The sequence below is a fragment of the Grammomys surdaster genome, unplaced genomic scaffold (genome assembly GCF_004785775.1).
Source record: "Grammomys surdaster isolate TR1022 unplaced genomic scaffold, NIH_TR_1.0 1164, whole genome shotgun sequence".
Taxonomy (NCBI): domain Eukaryota; kingdom Metazoa; phylum Chordata; class Mammalia; order Rodentia; family Muridae; genus Grammomys; species Grammomys surdaster.
In genome coordinates this window covers 4,435,307-4,454,452 of record NW_021605583.1, presented here as the reverse complement: position 1 = coordinate 4,454,452, position 19,146 = coordinate 4,435,307, and the positions used below count along the sequence as shown (strand labels likewise).

General features: G+C 45.9%; 1 protein-coding gene across 1 annotated transcript in view; it reads left to right on the top strand.

The window, feature by feature from the left end:
• Positions 1–19,146, top strand: part of Sik3 (SIK family kinase 3) — a 213,389-nt gene that overhangs the window by 160,930 nt on the left and 33,313 nt on the right. The window contains exons 5-6 of the mRNA XM_028783636.1: positions 1,178–1,302; positions 1,718–1,841. Of these exons, the coding sequence (XP_028639469.1) occupies positions 1,178–1,302; positions 1,718–1,841 (249 nt within the window). The remainder of the gene's footprint in view (positions 1–1,177; positions 1,303–1,717; positions 1,842–19,146) is intronic.

The following is a 19,146-nucleotide window of genomic DNA, read 5'->3' as shown; positions in this document are numbered from 1 at the left end:
ACCAGCTCTAACTGAATATTACAATTAAGAATCCTCTCTCTCTCTCTCTCTCTCTCTCTCTCTCTCTCTCTCTCTCTCTCTCTGCCTCTCTCTCTGCCTCTCTCTCTGCCCCTCTGCCCCTCTGCCCCTCTGCCTCTCCTGGGAGTTGGGCATATCCTCATATGTCAAATCTTTCTCTGATTTGTCACTTTGTCTGCCACTCAATTAGATATCACTTTAAACATGGGCACTTTCTTCTACAAACTAACTTTACTTTCCTTATTTGAGATTAAAGGTGTATACTAAGTGTGTGTGTGTGTGTGTGTGTGTGTGTATTCCATCCAGAGATATTAAAGGCGTGTGCAAAGACTGAGCCACACCACAACTAGAAACAGGATTTTTCAGTAAATAACACACACAATCACAGAGTTCACAGTGTGATCAAATAGCCTACAACACCCACACCCGCCACACTCATGATTTTTTTAAAGTTGACAGATGGAAACAATGTGGGAACAAAGCCCGTGTCTTAGTAACCGAGCACATTAAGGCAGTCTTAACCAGCAGCTCCTCAGTGGAAGTCTTCTCTGCCTAGTGAGAAATGCAGAGGGCGGAAGGAGACATAGCTGCCAACTGGAGGGTAAAAGAGTTGGAGAAGGGAAAGAGGCTCTGGGTAGACAGATGCCTAGACTTCAGATTGCTTCAGAGAATGTAATCCCAGTACAGAGGAAAAGGCAGGGAGAGTGCCATGAATTCAAGGCCTGCCAGCGAGGCTGGGGGTATAGTTTGGGGTAGAGTCCATCAATTAAAAAGTTTTCCAGCGCACGCCTTTAATCCCAGCACTTGGGAGGCAGAGGCAGGCAGATTTCTGAGTTCAAGGCCAGCCTGATCTACAGAGTGAGTTCCAGGACAGCCAGGGCTATACAGAGAAACCCTGTCTTAAAAAAAAAAAAAAAAAAAAGTTTTCCAGCTTGGGTCTCCCCTCCTTCATCTTTTCTCTATCCCTCCCCCTTCCTTTTCCAGGCACTTACATGCAAGGCAGGCATTGCACTTGACCCAGTCCCAGTAAGCTCAGGTGGCTTGATACCTACTTTCTAGATTTGCTATTTCAGCCTGGTAACACAGCCCTGTGCTCCACTAAGCAGAGACCCGTGTCTGCTGGGATGCTGACATGAGTGTTGTTCACTTGCCTTTCTAGACTTTGGCTTCAGCAACTTCTTCACCCCTGGGCACCTGCTGAAGACATGGTGCGGCAGTCCCCCCTATGCCGCACCAGAGCTCTTCGAGGGCAAGGAATATGACGGGCCCAAAGTGGACATATGGGTGAGTATGTCCCTTCTCACCACCTGTCCCCTCTGCAGATGAGAGAGTCCTGCCGTGCGTGAGTGCAGAGCACACTCACACACACTTGCAGCTCCCAATCTCCTCCAGCACCCAACCCACATGAGCCTCGGACTTACCTGCTGCCTTTGCGTCTGCAGAAGATGACGCCTGTGCCAACAACAGGGGTTTTCCTCTTTCTTGAGAGGCTGGGTCTGAGAAATGTTTGGGATCTCACCGTAAATTCATGTCTGGAAGCAAAGAAGAATGTTAACTGCTCTGAAGACAATTGACTTTGACAATAACCCGTATCAGAGCATAAAGAGGGGACAAGTTGGTTCCTCTATCGTCGCATACACTAATGGTCCCTTTTGTTTCCTCTGATGTAATTAACTGTCCGTACTCTGTTTGGCTGCAGAGTCTCGGAGTTGTCCTCTATGTGCTTGTGTGTGGCGCCCTGCCATTTGATGGCAGCACACTGCAGAATCTGCGATCCCGTGTGCTGAGTGGCAAGTTCCGAATCCCGTTCTTTATGTCCACAGGTAAGGGGCACGCCCACACAAAGCCATGACGGGGCTCATGGAGAGGCAGGCATGTGAAGCAGTTTCACAAGTATAGTGATGTGGGGCCAATGGCCATTTGACTGCTTTCTGAGCTGCAGCTTGCCCCAGCTCCTCCAAGAGGCAAGGTTCCTTAAGAGCAAAATAAGCCACCAGCTTTGGCTCAGGGATCTGGGCTCGGCTCAGTACCAATTTGTCTGAGCTGTTGTTCCTCAATCTAAGATGGCTGAGGATTTTGCACGGCCCCTGACTATACAGACTAGATTAAGTGAGTCACTGGTGCCATCATGTCACTGCAGTGGTGTCAGCGCCTGTCCTCCCCACAGCCTCCATTGGGGCGTGGGAGCTCCGCTGTTGGCGCTGATGCCCAGGACAAAGGAAGCTTTCATCTTTGTCTAGATATGGTCTCGTTTCCTAGTTCTCTAGTCTTACCTTCAGATTCAAACTGGTTAGGAAATTGTTTAAGTAACTGGGCAATAGGATAATAGCTTTTTGGAAATTTTAACACTGAAAACAGATACCAGAAACCCAGATGTTATAGTTAGCAGACAACTCAGAACCTCTGTGGGTTTGGCTTCAGTTTGGGGTGTGTTTAGTTGGTTGGTTTGGGATTTCTTTGTCACCATTTCTGTGCATATAAGAGGTCATGTCTGAACCACTTTAGACAGTGGTAACTTTTGTCTAGCTTCTTTCCTCTTAAGGAAAGCATGCATACCTTTAGAATAAGTAGGTGAAACGTGGGTCCTGTCTAACTGAGTCATCTCAGAACTGATGACTTGGGAGGTCGTGTGTCAGGTAATGGTAATGCTACAGAAAAGGGAAGAAGAAACTTTGAGGATGGTGGGTAGGAGACATTCAAAGACTGTACAGCTAGGAAACATGACATTTCAGGGACAACTGGAAAGGAAGGATACAGGAGGATCACAGCCCGAAGGCCCCAGGGAGTGAGCAATTGAGGGTGTGCCTGGAGGGAGTTGAGGATGTAGACTGCATTTACTCTGGCAGAAGGGGAAGAATTAGGGGCTCTTAACAATGGAGAATAACATGGTGAGACCTGTGGGGGTTTCCTAAAGTTTGATTATGAAAAATTTCGAACACATTGAAAAAAGATTTTCCCCCCAGTGTTTTTTAAAGACAAACACTGTAGTTACTACACTGCTTGCTGAAAGGAGACTGTAGTGCAGTGCCGGGTGGTGCAGTGCGGTGCTAGGTGGTGCAGTGCAGGGCCATGTACTGTCGCACAGCATAGTTCAGTGTAGCGCAGTGTTGTGTAGTGGAATGCTGTGCGGTGGTGTGCAGTACAGCTCAGTGTAACAAAGTGTGGTGCAGTGCAGGCTCAATGATACAGCTCAGTGTAACAAAGTGTGTTGCATTGCAGGCTCTGTGAAGGTGCTTGTAGCGAAGGAGCCTGGTTGGCAGCTGACTTCGAGAGCATGTGTGTGCCGTGGGTGACTGTTCCCAGTCTAAGACCTAGAGTGATTTGGGAACAGAACGCTGCTGCACTGCATGGTTGTCATGTTGGAGGCATTTTACAGACGTTAGCTCCCTTCAGTGCGTGAGGTTGTTACCCTACTTTGCAGGTGATACCACAACCAGGAGAGGGCAAGCAGTGTCCCCATGTAGAACAGCTTATTAGTAGCTGAACTAGAATTTGAACCAAGGCAGTCTGTCTCCAGTAATGTTTGATACTGGATTTAATGCAAAGAAAGAATAGTTACAGGTAACCCCAAGGTTTTGACCTGAACAACAGAAAGGATGTCGTTTACTAGTGAGATGAGGATAACTGAGGGTAAATCGTCAACATTTTGGAGATCTGTTTCTAGAAATGTCAAATGTGAGGTGCCTGTTAGCCGGCTAAATGAAGGTTCTGGTCAGCAGTTGAAGAGGAAGGAGGTCTAATTTAGGATGCCTATTTGAGTGTCATCAGAATATACTCTAATGCTAGCAGTCGGGCTTGCTCTCCGTGCAGGCATGAGGTGCCAAGAATGGTCAGAGATGAGGAAGGTGAAGAGGGTCAGAAGAATGCTTAGGGAGGAAAGCCAGAGGCTGCTGGTCTTGAAGACAAGCAAAGCTGTCCCAGGAAGCTGAGGACAAAGAACTGAATGCTGGCTTTAGAGGAGTGAAGCTCACTGGTGAGGTCTTGGTGCCGCTGCTGCAGGAAGCAGATGCGTGCATACAACAGGACCAGAGTGCAAGGCACAGGAAACGGGGAAGCCGTGACTCTTCCCAGCTTGATTGTACAGTGATGGAGACCGAGGAGTGTGCACTAGGTGGCTCCAGCCTTGGTCATCAGATGTCCTGCCAGTAGCTGCATTTCCTGTTGTCATGGTGACTGCATTTTACCATTCCCTACTAGGGAAAAAAATTAGGACAGTTTTAGGTTAACTGCAGAGTTAAAGGGACAGACGATGCTCAGATGCACCCTGCCTCACTTCCCTCAGGTTCCCTACTGTCAGAACATGCACGCGCACACACACAACCTGTCGTTTACAAGAGGGTCCACTGTGGGGGTTGTGAATTCTCTGGGCTCTGACAAGTGTATAAAGGCATGCATCTACCTGTATGCCTCTCCTGTGCCTTCGTTCTCTTTGTCTCACCACTGGCGATCATTGTCTCCGTACACTTGTACTTTTCTAGAATGTGATATGGTTGGAAACACTGTGTGGCATTCTGCACTGGCCTTCTCCTTAGGCACACGCACTGGCATCTAATGTCTGCTGTGTGTTGCTAGCTCATTTCCTTTAGTGCTGAATTCTCCCTTGCCTGGATGTACTACAGTTTATGCTTTTGCCCACTGATGAGTGTCATGGTTGCTTTCCAGTTTTGACAGTTTATAACTAAGGTTGCTGTGATATCCTTGTGCAGATTTTTGTATGGACACACATTTTCAGCTCACTTGAGTAAACACCACGGAGCATGACTGTGAGGCCATATGGTAAGAGCTTGTTTAAACATGTAGTAGTAGACTGCCAAACGGCCTTCCCCAGAGCTGGGTTGTCTTAGTGTAAGTGAGCGTTCTTATTGCTGTCTGCCTCGCCAGCTTCTGCCTGATCAGCCTGTGGGGTGTGGTCCCCTCTCGCAGGTGTGTGGTGTTCCTTTAATCTGTAGCTCTGAAGTCTGTGATTCTGAGTATCTTTTTTAACTTGTGCTCTGTACATCCTTGCCGGTGTCTCATCAGGTCTTCCTTTTTTTTTTTTTTTCCTCCCCAACAAAGCCTCACTGTGTTTTCCAAGCTGCCTTTGAACTCTTGGGCTTATGCAGTCCTACCTCAGTCTCTGAAGGATCTGGAATTGCTTGTTTATTTGTTAGGGTTTTTCACTGTCTTCTAAATTCCATTGTTTCTTACTGCTTCTGAGATCCATTCCCTCTGTCCCCTGAATGTACTGTCTTAGTCATTTCTGCCAGAGCCCCCCCTCAATCCTTTACATCTCCTCTTCTCCTCATGAGTGCTCTGAGTCATCTTATTTATTGCCATGGCTTCATGGTTCACCAATCCCTTTTGGGAACAGCTCCCAATTAACTGTCTCTGAACTCTCTCCTGAGGTCTAGGGCCACATATCCATCCAATAGGAATTTAGCATCTTTAAAAAATATTTTTCATTGTTTTATAGTACTGAGACTTGAACCCAGGGCCTTGAGTATGTCAGGCAGGCACTATCCCACTGAACTACAACCTACTACTCAATGTCTTCCTTTAACATCTTGAAATCACGTCACTGAAACATTTTCCAAAATGAACTTCATTCCCTATCCACAGATTTACTCTATTTGGTGTCCCCTGTGTTCCCTTCTGAGGCTTGGCAGAAACAAATCTTAATTGTCTCTGTTCTTAGCACCATCAGAGCCTACTGGTTAGTGAAGGCAGTACAGTCAGTCCGCTATTCCTGTATCCACTTCTATAAAACACGTTGTCGTCTTCTCTTGCCGAAGTTAGACTCAGTCAGATCTGTGGATGCTGAATTCCAGCCTTGTCTTTTCCATGTTACTGCATGAGACTCCTTGGCAGACACGAATAATAAACAATGACACCACACATACAAGCCTCACATGGACACACATACAAACACACAAATCTGACCATATCATTTTGTAGTTTAAAAATGTTTCAGTAGTTTACCATTGCCCTAAAGTTTACTCCTAATATGTTTAAAGCACTGAACTTCAAGAATTTTTGCTGCAACCATGATAAAAATATACTTTATACTATAACCTAGAACACACATATATGTGTATTTTTAAAAAATCAAAATATATTGTTTTGAGACAAAGTCTCGTTCTATGACCCAGGCTGATTTTAAACTCAGAATGCACCCCAGCCTCCTGAGTGCTAGAGTTACAGGCTCCAGCCCCACCCCAAGAGCTTCCCTGCTCCAGTCCTGGTGGTCAGCCCTGGGCCTTCTCCCACCTCGCCAATATCCCCAGCCAACCTCCAGCAATTTTTAAAGGGCAAAGCTACTTTTCCTATGGGCATCGCAGCCCAGTGGACTTTCTTCTGTCCCTTAGATGCTGACTGCAGCTCACGAGTGATCTCCTAACCTGTGATGGTAAAACAGCGGCCAGCCGTGCAGCTCCTCTGGGAGCCAGCCTACTTTATTAGACCCCTAACTCCAAGCTATGACCTGTTGTCCCAAATTACTTCTGCTTCCTTGAATGTCATCACCACTGGAGCAGCTCTCTCTGCTCCACATACTTTATTTTTTCTTTTTTTCTTTTTCTTTCTTTTTTTTTTTTTTTTTTGGTTTTTCGAGACAGAGTTTCTCTTTGTTGCCCTGGCTATCCTGGAACTCACTCTGTAGACCAGGCTGGCCTCGAACTCAGAAATATGCCTGCCTCTGCCTCCCAAGTGCTGGGATTAAAGGCGTGCGCCACCACTGCCCAGTTCACATACTTTCTTTATTCCTCCGTTACATTCACTCCTGTAGTGTAGACCTACTGTAGTGTAGACCTAACAAGAAGGTAGGTAAGTTCCACGGAAAGAACCCAGAGCGGGAGAGAGCGGTTGGTGATGCGCTTACCGCACAAGCGCAGAGTCCTGAATTCAATCCTCAGAACACACTTAAAAGCAGCAGGCGCAGTGGCACATGTGTGTCTTCCAGTGTTTGGGAAGTGGAGGCAGGGGTAACCCTTTGGCTTTCTGGCCAGTCAGGCTAGCCTACTGAAGTGCTAAGCCAATATTTCTGAGGGTGATGGTCAAGATTGTTCTCTGACCTACACATGCACATTAAAAAAAGGCAAATCCAGATATTTTCTGTTTTTTTTTTAATCTTTAGTAAAACCTTGTTTTACTACTATGACATTTATCAAAATATATTATAATTAGGGGCTAGGGAGATGGCTCAGCAGTTAAGAGCATTGTCTGCTTTTCCAGAGGTCAAGAGTTCAATTCCCAGCAACCATATAATGGCTCATGACCATCTATACTGGGATCTGATGCTGACATGCAGGTATACATGCAGAGAGAGCACTCATATACATGAAAAGATAAATAAACCACACACACACGTTTTTATCTTAATTTATTTTTTATTTTTATTAATTCTTTTCATTATATACCTTCCACACCAGATTCTGAGCTTAGAGGATATGCAGATAAAGTGTCCATCCTTCCCACAATTATTTACAACCTTGCAGAGTATCTGGCACCCAGCAGCACTTCCTGCATACTGAGTCTGTGTCAGAATCACTGCCCCTGTGGTCCAGGGGCTTTCATTGACTCTTAAAATCAGGCTGGTTGTGGGGATGCATGCCTTTAACCCCAGCCCTCCCAGGCAGGCAGATCTGTATCAGTTCAAGGCCAGCCTGGTCTACAGAGTGAATTAAGACCATGTCTCAAAAAAAGAAAAGAAAAAGAAAAATCAGAAATGTACACAATTGTGACTTCTGTAGCACACCACTCCCCAGTCCTGTTTTTTCTTGTTCTGACCTCAAACCCTGGGCTTTAGTCATAGGAAGGTCCTTGTCCTTTCTCAGATTCAGCAAGCACACTCTGTTGTCCCCTCAGGTGGGCCCTCTGAGGCCTCTGTTGACCCCACCACTGCCACAACCACCAACAGCTTCCATAATTGTGTTTGTCTTAACCCTTGTCTCAGCTCCACACACTCGTAATCGTTTTCCTGCTGCCCATGTCGTCGTCCGCCGGCAGGGATAAGCGGGTTGGGATAAGTTTTGTTCACCGCTGTATTCCCTGGCCATAGAAAAGTATCTGGGCTCTACACACATAAAGATGTGTTAAGGGAGGGAATTAATGCACAGGCTTGTTAAAAATAAGGCCTACAAAAGCCCTTCCACAGGGAAGACTCTTACTCAAACAATGTCAAGCAGTTACATTGTACACACCTAACCTCAGCACTTGAGAGGTGGAAGCAGGAGGCTAGCCTGGGCCACATGAGATCATGTTTCAGTCCCTGCCCCACCCTTAAACACAGACAAAAATAACTACATTTCTCTAAGGTTTTAGAGTTTACAAAGTATTTTCCTGTATTTCGTCTGCTTTAAACTATGCAACTATCCTCTGGAGTTGTTACTATATACTATTTTACTGCTTGCCCTGATGTGTAGAGAAAAGAGTTGCCTTGTAAAAGCCACACAGATCATCCCAGTTTAGCCACTCCTCAGATGCTGTATTGTTCTGCTCAACCTCACTGTTATTAAAAAAAAAAAAAGGCAGGTCAATAAACCACTTCCTCTGCTTTTCCAGTGCCCACAGTATTTCCTGTGAGGGGTTTGGATATCCTCCCGTCTTCCACCCCAGCCTCCCAGACCATGCGAGCCTCTTGCTCAATCAGGCCTCCCCCAAGCAGCTTGCTGAGAATAGCTCCTGGCAAATAACTTAGCTGCCGAAGCCACACTCTTAGTGAGTTCTTGTGAAAGCTGAAAGACTCTAAGAATGGCAGCCTGATTGTCCTGCATATTGTTTCTGTAGAGTCCCCAGAGGAGATTCCTCAAGTGGAATAAAAGAACGCTCTGTAAGATGAAGCGCAGAAAGTGAGAACCAGGAGGAAATGGGTTGACAGTCACCATCTTACTGCAGACCATTCTTGTCCTCAGCAGTGTGCATGTGCTTGGCTCTGTCCTGTACCACAGACCTGAATCCCAAGACCCATCAGAGGCTGGTACTGTCCATATGGTGAAAAGAAAATCAGAGGAAAAGGAAATCAGAGGATAGTCTTGTCTTCTGAGCAAAGACATCCTTCAAGTATCATGGAGTTCAGGTTCAAGGGAAGGGCGCTGAGAGTCTAGCCCTGGGTCCTCTTTCTGTCTCTGGGCATAGTTGTGACTCAGTAGACCTTAGCTCTTCCTGTGGAGGTCAGAGTTGTGAGGTTTGCTGTCCTTTCTGTTTCTGTCTCTGTCACTTAGAGGGCAGTGTGGAAGAGCGTCCTTAGGAACCAGGCCTGCTTTCTGCTGTCACCAGCTTAAGCTGTGCTTACTGATGTCTGTGAAAAGATGTAGAAACTCAGTCAGGGCTGAGAGAGTGTTCCACATTAGCCTGTGAGACATGAGAAGATCCTTTCCTCTATCTTTTCTCTGGCTGAGTTGGATTCCAGAGTGTACCCAGCCATGTGGGGGACCAGTCTCTGAAGATGGACATTGTTTCTGTAGTAACTGTGGGATGAAGTTGTCTTCCCACAGTGGGTCAGACACAAGTGTTCTCCCATGGGTGTCCTGAGATCAACTAAGGACGCATACTGTTAAGTGGCATTTGTCATGGGCTGGAGTGGATTTTAACCACCTAGTTTATTATGGCCTAGGACAGCCAGATGCATTTTACACAGCTGCATCTTCTGGAATCTAGCAGCACTTGGCAGGAAATACATGTCTTTTCAGTAACTATTTTGAGTGAAATATGGAAGAAATCAATGCTGGGCACATGGTGGTGCACACCTTTAATCTCAGCACTCAGGACACAGAGACAAGAAGATCCTGTGAGGTCAAAGCCAGCCTGCTCTTCATAGCAAGTTCCAGGACAGCCAGGGCTACATAATAGAAACTCTGTCTCCATGTCCCAACCTCCCACCCTGCCAACAAAAGGGAAAGTGAGAAAGGACTTACTACTTGACTGTCGACTGTCCTGTGGGCTCGGTGCTCTGGTATTAAAGAGATAGGTAGCTCGCCTCCGCCTCCGATGGTCGGGCTCATTCAGGAAACCAATTGGCTTTATTATCTTTTGTTATTATTTTGTAGATGACTAGATCAAGTGACTTCTGGTTAGTTTGCAAAGGTATTTTGAGCCAGCTGGCTCAGGCCTGTCATCCCAGCACTCAGGAGGCTGAAGCAGGAGGAACACAAGTGAGTTGGACGCCAGCATTGGTTACATAGGAGGTTGGAGGCCAGACTGGGCTACATAGTGAGAACATCTCACAGGGAAAACAAAACAAACGATTTGATTTGCTGTAATTTGGCTCTCTTGAGTCTCTGGTAAATAATGTTTGGTACAAGCCAGTTTTGTTTTGTATTGTTTTAAGGTTTATTTATTTATTTTTATTATGTATGCAATGTTCTGCCTGCATGTATTCCTGCAGGCCAGAAGAGGGCACCAGATCTCATTATACATGGTTATGCCGGAAATTGAACTCAAAACCTCCGCTGCCATCTCTCCAGCTCTAGGCTGGAGCTCTGGAGCTTAACCCAGAGCTCAGAGCTGTCATCCAGGTAGCATTTCAGCCTTAGCCACATGATGATAAGGGGACTCAGTTTTTGAAGCTCATTTAAGATGAGACCCCCTCTAGCCCGTGTCAGCAGAGGTCAGCAGACTCCTCCCACAATTTGCTCACTAGATTCACTCCCTAGTAATACACTTTTCAAACCAAGGATGTGTGTTTTGCCCTGTCCTCCTGTTAAATAGCACCTATGAGCAAATGTAATCCAATCGTTTACTTAAACGGGGGAAAATTAATTTACCATGAAGAAACTGCGCTGATGTTGAATGCATTAAGATCTCTTGTGGGCAATAGTTTTGAGTCCTTATTGATTAGACTTCATTGGGACTTAATTAGCTGTAATATTGCATAAGCATTTTATCACTGAGCATGCACGACCTCACTTACATAATGCTGATGGAGAATGTGGCCTGCAGCTACTGCCAGAAAGCTTCCTCTCAGAGGAAGGTAACTCCGCCCATCCAAGTGCGCATCAAGAACCACAGTGTCTCCCTGGGCGAAAGCACTTTGTGGAGAACAGGACTGGGGGTGGACGTCACTTGCCTGGCTGTAATGGCTGAGGCACATCGTTGGAGGTCTGCTCTCCATCTGGGGAGAAAAACCGGGAGTGCTTTGGTGTCCATCCACCCAGGGAACACATCTCAAGCCAGAGAGCTGGGTGTGGTGCCACACACCTGTCATCCCAGCACCTGGAAGGCAGAGGCAGGAGAATCACAAGTCACCTCAGCTGTGTGTCAGTTTCAGGGCCATCCTGTGATCTGTGAAACCCACTTAAAAACCGAAGCAAGGCTAGGCCTACTCCTCAGAGTGAATCAGGCCTCGCCCTAGTCCCATGGGGTTAGCCAAGCTTCCAGAAAGCTAGGCATGGAAGTCGTTGATAGTGTTCCAGTTATTACTATACCGTTCAAGCAAACTGTGTTCTGGATTATGGAAACCCTATATAGAAAATAAAGAAAATTCCAAGTAGAGGAAGCGTGATTCCAGAGGTTGGACAGAACTAACTGTGGGAACTTGTGTACAAGGCACAGTTGATTTATCTACTGAATGTTCAGCATTAAGTATCTACCCTGTGAGATAGGCTGACTGGTGGTGTAAAAATGAAGGCATAGCGAGGATAAGAGATGCTCACTTAGAAAATGCCAGAACTAAGCTTTGAACTGTAGCCGCCTGGCCCCAGAGGGTTTCTAACCATTTTCAGTTACAGTTAGTTCTCAGTAAATACATACTTGGTAAGTTGTTCACAGTATTTGGAGAGTCCTGGAGTGGATATCAAAGCATTAAGAGGAGGCCATGATATGGCTCAGCAGGTAAAGGCACTTGCCACAAGGCCTGGTGACTTAAGTTCACTTTCCCAAACCACCCCTGCCCCATCCCCACATACACTCAAGCTTAAATACACATTTTAAAAATGTCTTAATTAGTAGCAGATACTTTAGACTTGGGGTGAAACTGAGATACAGTTCTGCCCCATTGTAGTGATAAGAGCAGTGTGCCCTCACATACCTTAGCTACGACATGGACAGCCTCTCACAAGCCGGGAGGCAGGCCCACAGGGGTCTTCTCAAGGTTGGCATTACAGCTGCATTGGGGCGTATCTGGCCCTCAGCCAGGATCTCCCACTTTCTGAATCTTGATTCTGTCAGAAGCTGGAACAAAGTGCTGAGACAGGAGGTAAACGGCAAGGGTGGATTGGGGTTGGGGGCTCAGTGGCAGAGTGATTGCCGGGTATGTGCCAGGCCTGGGCTCCAGCTCAGTTCCAAACCCCACCCTACCCTCACAGGAAACGGAAGGAGAAAGAAAAGTGGGGGGATTGAAGTGTTGTTTGTCTAATACATTGAGATATATAAGCGAGGGCCTTCCTTGCTGTCTCCCTTGGCCTGACAGAAAGCCTTCTATCTATCTGAGCTTCTGTCTACAGCTTCTGTGTTCAGCCACTAAAGTGGCTTCACAATTTATGATGAGGAACTCTCTGTTGTAGAATAGTGTGCTCACAGTTACAGACAACAGTGGGGATGAGGTTTGTATTTAATGCAGTCATTCTGAAATGCGGCCTAACGCTGCTGCTCACTGTATACAGCTTGAGATTAATAACTGCTTACTGATGTGAAGGGGACAGTCCTTGTCTTTCCAGAAAGATAGACGGTGGGAAAAGAACTCTATTCACTGTCTTACTATTGTAATATCCCTTTAGAATTATTTAATCTATTTCTTTTTAATGTGCTTGGTTTGCTTGCATATATATGTGTATGCACTACATGCGTGCCTAGAGCCCTTGGAGGCCAGAAGAGGAATCAGATCCCCAGAACTGGAGTTAGAGGTGGTTGTGAGCCTACATGTGGGTGCTGGGTACTGAACCCAGATCCTTTGCAAAGCAGCCAGTGCTCACAACCGCTAAACCATCTCTTTTTAACGAATCAACTTTTAGTACAGTCATTGCTGGCTTAGGTCACTACACAAATTTCTAAATACTAAAATTTCTAGATATTAAATTTCTAAAATACTAAAATACAGATACTACTTTAAATAACCAGCCCTTTATCTTTGGATTTAGAAATGTGTGTGCATTTCTATTTTGGCAATAGTCGACCAAAATTTAAATTACAAACTTGATATGGTGGCCCATGCCTGTCTGTAACCCCAAATTTTGGGGGAGGTGGGATAGGAAGACTATGAGTTCAAGGCATGATTTCATATGCTGAAATCATGTATGTATTAATGAGCAAAACAAAGTCAGGGTGCGGTGGTGCACTTTAGAGGTACTGACAGACAGATCTCTCTGAGTTTGAGGCTAGCCTGGTCTATACAGAGTGAGTTACAGAACATCCAGGGCTACACAGAGAAACCCTGTCTTGAAAAAGAAACAAACAAACAAAAGCAAAAAAAAAACAATAAGGGCAACAAAGAGTGTGAGAGGTGGTGGTTCAGTGGTTAGATGCATGAGAGGTAGTGGTTCAGTGGTTAGGGGTGTGAGAGGTGGTGGCTCCAGTGGTTAGGGGTGTGAGAGGTGGTAGCTCAGTGGTTAGGGGTGTGAGAGGTGGTGGCTCAGTGGCTAGGGGCATGAGAGGTGGTGATTCAGTGGTTAGGGGCGTGAGAGGTGGTGGCTCAGTGGTTAGGGGTGCTGGCTGCTATTCCAGAGGACCGAGGGTTTGATTCCAAGCACCACAAAGTGTCTCACAACCATCTGCAACTCCCATTCCAGGGATCCAGCGCCTTTCTCTGGCCTCCACAGGTACTGCATTACCTGGTGCACATACATGCAGATAAAACTCCCACAGGCATAAAGTAACATTTAAAAAACAATAATATTTGTAATAATAATAAAATTAAAGTATTCAAAATTTTTAAAAAGTGTGTGTGTGTGTGTGTGTGTGTGGCTAAAGGACAACTTTTGGGAATTGATTGTGTCCTTTCCGTGTCTGGGGATTAAATACCATGCCTTAAGTTTGGTGTCAGGCACTTCACCCATTACAGCCATACAGCTCCTGCCTTGAGTGAGGCTTTGTCTCACACACATGGGTCCTCACTGCATTTCTGGTGGCATGTACACTGAATGAATGTCTCACATATACATGTCATGTTTGAAGACTGTGTTCCTTCTTTGTTTCCTTCTTTTGAGGGGTAGGGGTGGTTTGAGCAGGGTTTCTTTGTGTAACTCTGGATGCCCTGGAAGACTCTCAGGATGGCCCCAGAACTCACAGAGATCCACCTGCCTCTGCCTCCTGAGTAATGGGATTAAAGGCCTGCAACACTAGGCCCAGACTTTGTTTAGATTTGAAAAGGGCAGCCGGGTCAAATCTGAGTGTCACTGCTGCAGGCTGTTGGCAGTGACAGGGCCTCCCTGCAGAGTGGCAGGAGTCATTTCTAGGGCTCAGTGCATAGCACAGTGGGCATTTCTAGCTCCAGCCAACCTCTTACCAAAAGCTATCTTGGTAAAAACCAAAACACAATGCTATTTTTAAAATAGAACTAACTTTTCATTATCTCTAAAGAAATTATGGCAAACTTTATTTTCTGTTCATAGAGAAAAATGGCAGAGCCAGGTTTGATGACGTACACCACCTGGAGGGATTGTAGCAAGTTAGTGCCAGCCTGGGCTACATAGTGAGAAGTGGTTTCAAAGACAGGGAGGGGAAGAGAGATAGAGAGACCAAGCCAGGAGGGAATCTAAGAGAATATGAGAATGTTTTATTTGTGGTTTTCTTTTTGGAAAAAGCAGTCAGCATTACTAAGACACTCTGAGTCACAAACATCTGTAGGTCCAGAGCACAAAGCACCACAGACTCCTAAAAGCCACGTGGCTCTGTGCTGAGGCCCCTCACAGCCCACTCTTCGTCCTTGTGTCTGTGGGATCAGCTCTCCAGTTTTGGTCCCTGACCTGGACAGAGCTTGTGAGTAACAGAAGCTGACAGTAGTGTGCCAGCTCATATCCAGATTCTGACACACAGTTTAACTGTTTCAGGTTCTGAAAGTTGTCCATTATCCACAGAAAGGGATGTTTTAGAGATTTGACTGCCGGTCAATTTTTGTTCCCATTTTGGATTTTGAGATTTAGAAAAAATAGAGCTGTCTAAACTTTGGATTGCTGTAAAAGCAATTCTATAACTAAGAAGTAAGCACTAATAGGAAGCATGCTAAAATTGTCCAAACTAGAGACTTTGGTGCTGAACACTTGGGAACCCCATATTATTTCAGCATTTGTACTGAGCATGTATCTTGTTGACTGGAAAGACTAAGAGAGACCAGACCAAACACCTTCTTCCACACACGTAGAGGAAGCACGGCTTTCTGGGTCTTTGTTTCCTACACTCTTACAGTGCCCTCCGGCACCCAGATGTCTTCTCTTTCCACCGCTCAAAGGAGCTGTGCCGTCATTTCTCTGAGGCCGTTCCTCCGCTGCAGCCCGGAGAGCAGGGCTTTGTGATGCTCATAACTTGGCACTACTTGAAAAGTTGAAGGATGCCAGGCTTTCCTTCATGGGGTCAGCCCAGAGATGCTGATGATCTAGCCCCACAGAGCTCAGTTCTCCTTGTATGATTCCTTGATTTGCAATGTGTCATCCATCTCCCCACAGTCACCTGAGTTCAGTCTTCAGTAGGACCTTTAATCCTAACCACTGACATCATTAGCAGGTGAACACACATGCACACATACACACACCACACACACCCCTCACACACTCACACATACAGACACACCTTTCTGTGCTCTCCTGCCCCCAGCCTTGCACACACTCGCTGTCATCCCGCCTCACGCTACTGGTCCTCTCATTCATAGTTCTGACCACAGTCACTCCTGTTCCATTTGGAACCTGCTTGTAGGTGACTCTGGTGAGGCAGCCTTTGGAGTTTACACAGCATGTCATCAGCTGAACAAGAGAATTAATTGTTTTGACTTGTTTTTCTAAAGCTATGCTGGGTGCTACTCAAACACTAAAAATAGTGTTTATTTGATTGTTTGTTTGTTAAGGCAAGGCTTCTCTATTCTAGCCTAAACTGTCCAGGAACTCACTCTGTAGACCAGGCTGGCCTTGAACTCAGGGATCCAACTGCCTCTGCCTTCTGAGTGCTGAGATTAAAAATATGTGTCATCACATCCAGCTAGTACTAATGTAGTTTTAAAGGCAGCGTTTAGATTAAGAATTCTCTAGGGGGGCTAATGAGGTAGTTCAATGGATAAAGGCCCTAGCCACACAAGCTTGCTAACCCACATTTGTTTCCTGGATCACTGACCAGACCACCCTCCCTTAAAGGTGGAAGAGAATTGAATTCACCAAGTTAGCCTCTGACCTCCACACATAGGCCATGTGTGCACTCATACACAACAATAATAAAATAAAACACCCCAGAAATCCAAACGCTTAGGAGACTGAGATAAGAGGACCGTGAATTCAGGATTAACCTGAGTCTGGCTTATCTCAAAAAACAAAGCAAGAGCAACAATAAAAATGAACAGACTCTACGATTTAGTATGCACCTAAGTTTCTTAATGTCTGTTTCAATTCCTTAGAAAATGTACATTATAATAGGTCTTATGTACAGGTTGACTGCTTATGGGATTTAGTACTCTGCCTGGTACACCGTACTCAACCATGCTAATATCAGCAGGTATGTCTCCGCAGGAATTACTCTACTGACACTTCATTTCCGTCTTCTGGTTTGGAGCCCGTACCGCACCACACCTAAATCTTTAGTAAAGTGATGTGTTTCTGGCAACTCCAGCTTGAAGCATGGGAATGCCTGTTCTGTTGTGACTTCTTAGGTATTTTCTGTCTTCAGTTTTGTGTGTGTGTGTGTGTGTGTGTGTGTGTGTGTGTTTTGGTACAGTCTCACTCTGTAACTTAGTTTGTCCTAGAACTCTCAACAGTGGTTACATAGCCCAGGCTGGCCTCGAACCCATGGTAGTCATCCTCTCGAGTGATGAGTTACAAGCATGAGCCATTGTTCGCCAAGTTTGTTGCTTTTGGTTTGGGAACAATATTCCCCACATACTTGGCCTTGATGATCCTCCTGTGCTGGCTCCCAGATACTGAGATTCTAGGACTACACTGCCACAGCTAGCTTCTGAGGACACTGTTACAGTTGTCAGCAAGGTTTGTCAGTCACTAGTGCTATGTTCTTGTACCTGCCATTTGGGAGGACCTGATTCATGTTGGGACATTGGTGATACACGGTTCTGAAAGACACAATTGCTGTCTTTGAAGCTTCCCATTCTTCTTCAAACATAAGTCTGTAAGTCTTTAAATGACATCCTGAAGGCCACCACGTGACACGTTTCTAGGGAAAATGAGATTATCACTTCGTGCACAGACCATTCCTTTATCACTGTCACAGAGTTTTGAGAATTGGGGGTAGGTTGACTACGGAATTCTTATGTCCCCTTGTTATCCAGAATAGTGATCTGTAAAATGAGTAGTTGTGACCTCGCTGAGGCCTTGCCTGCGCATGCACACACCCTTCCCTCAGCTCCTCAGACCGCTCTTCTGCATCTCATAGATCCTCTACACTGGTCATAGAGAGCCCTTTCCTTCATGGCTTATCACTTCCAAAACACTCCACATCCAGATCTTTACACAACAGAATCGTCCACAGCCTTGTCTGTGGACCATCCCTCAGACACGCAGAGGACAGCCTCAGACATCCCTTCTCCTTTCTCCATGGTTAATAAGCTTCATAATTCTTAAATTATTTCACTTACTCTTCTGTCATGGGAATTAAGTGAATCTTTAGTGAACACTATCTTTAATGAATAGAGAGAGTACACACACACACACACACACACACACACACACACCCTTGCTTAGAATCTCTCTCAAGGCCGGGCAGTGGTGGCGCACGCCTTTAATCCCAGCACTTGGGAGGAAGAGGCAGGCGGATTTCTGAGTTCGAGGCCAGCCTGGTCTACAGAGTGAGTTCCAGGACAGCCAGGGCTACACAGAGAAACCCTGTCTCAAAAAACAAACAAACAAACAAACAAAATCCCTCTCAAGCTGTTCGTTGTCATCTCAGATAAAATTCCCGACAGCCTTCATTCCATTCGGAAGGAAGCCCATTCCTCCAAGTCAGTGTCTGTGAGCTCGGCAGGCCCCACACTGTGCATCCTCTGGTTAGCGCTCCATAGGAGGGTTGTATTCCACAGGCCCACACTGATTTTGCTGAGGAGACTGCTTGGATTCGTGTGGGGAACAGATGAAAGCAACATCACGTGGGAGTCGAGGCTGCTTCTCTAGCCTTAGCAGAAGAGCAGCTCTGCTGTGTCCTGGGTCTCAGCAGCAAAAGCTGTGTGCCCTCTGGGAAGGGACAAGTGAGGAACCACTTTCTTCAGGTGTCCTGAAGGGCTGACAGGTCACCCTTCATTCTGCTCCATTCTCTTGCTGCTCACTTGAGTGTCCTGTGGTTGGGGCTATAGGTTTGAAGATGGCCACTGCCTTCGTTTTCACCCTCTTTCCATATTTTGTGTAGGCTAGTATGTTCAGATCTCATCTGAATTCAATTTCATGAGCTATATAATACCGAGAAAATGTGGCTTGGTGCTGAGTTCGGCCATGTTTCACCCTCGGCGACAGATGAAAGGTGTTAGTTTCTGCTCCATATGACAGCTAGGATCAGTGCACTTGCCCTGTGCCACAGACACAAAGCACAGGTCCCGGGGAATCTATGTGAAATCTTTGGTTCCTTGAACAATCAAAGATTAGTGCAAGTTTGTGTACATAATTTCCTAATTCCTTGTGAATTTGTGTGTGTGTGTGTGGTAAGTCTTTCAGGGTCTCTTAGGAAGAGTAACTGTTAAGGATGACTGAGCAGAAGTTTCAGAATCCTGGAATTGAGGTTTGCATTGGGATTTATGCTGACAGCTTCTGCTTCTATTTGTTTGTTGTTGCTTGAAGAAATTGCCTAGAAGAGGAACTCTTTGTTTTAAAGCAAGCCTGTTACATTGTTTGGCCTTGGTCCCCTGATGTTGACTCTAAATTTTGTGTAGAAAGGCCAAAGGAGAAGAGCGGACTGCCACCTAGAGGCTTGCACAGCAGCGACACAACTCCCAGAGCATACCCTGGCCTCCTGCACTACTGAACTCTGTGAATAAAGATCTCTCTCTCTCTCTCTCTCTCTCTCTCTCTCTCTCTCTCTCTCTCT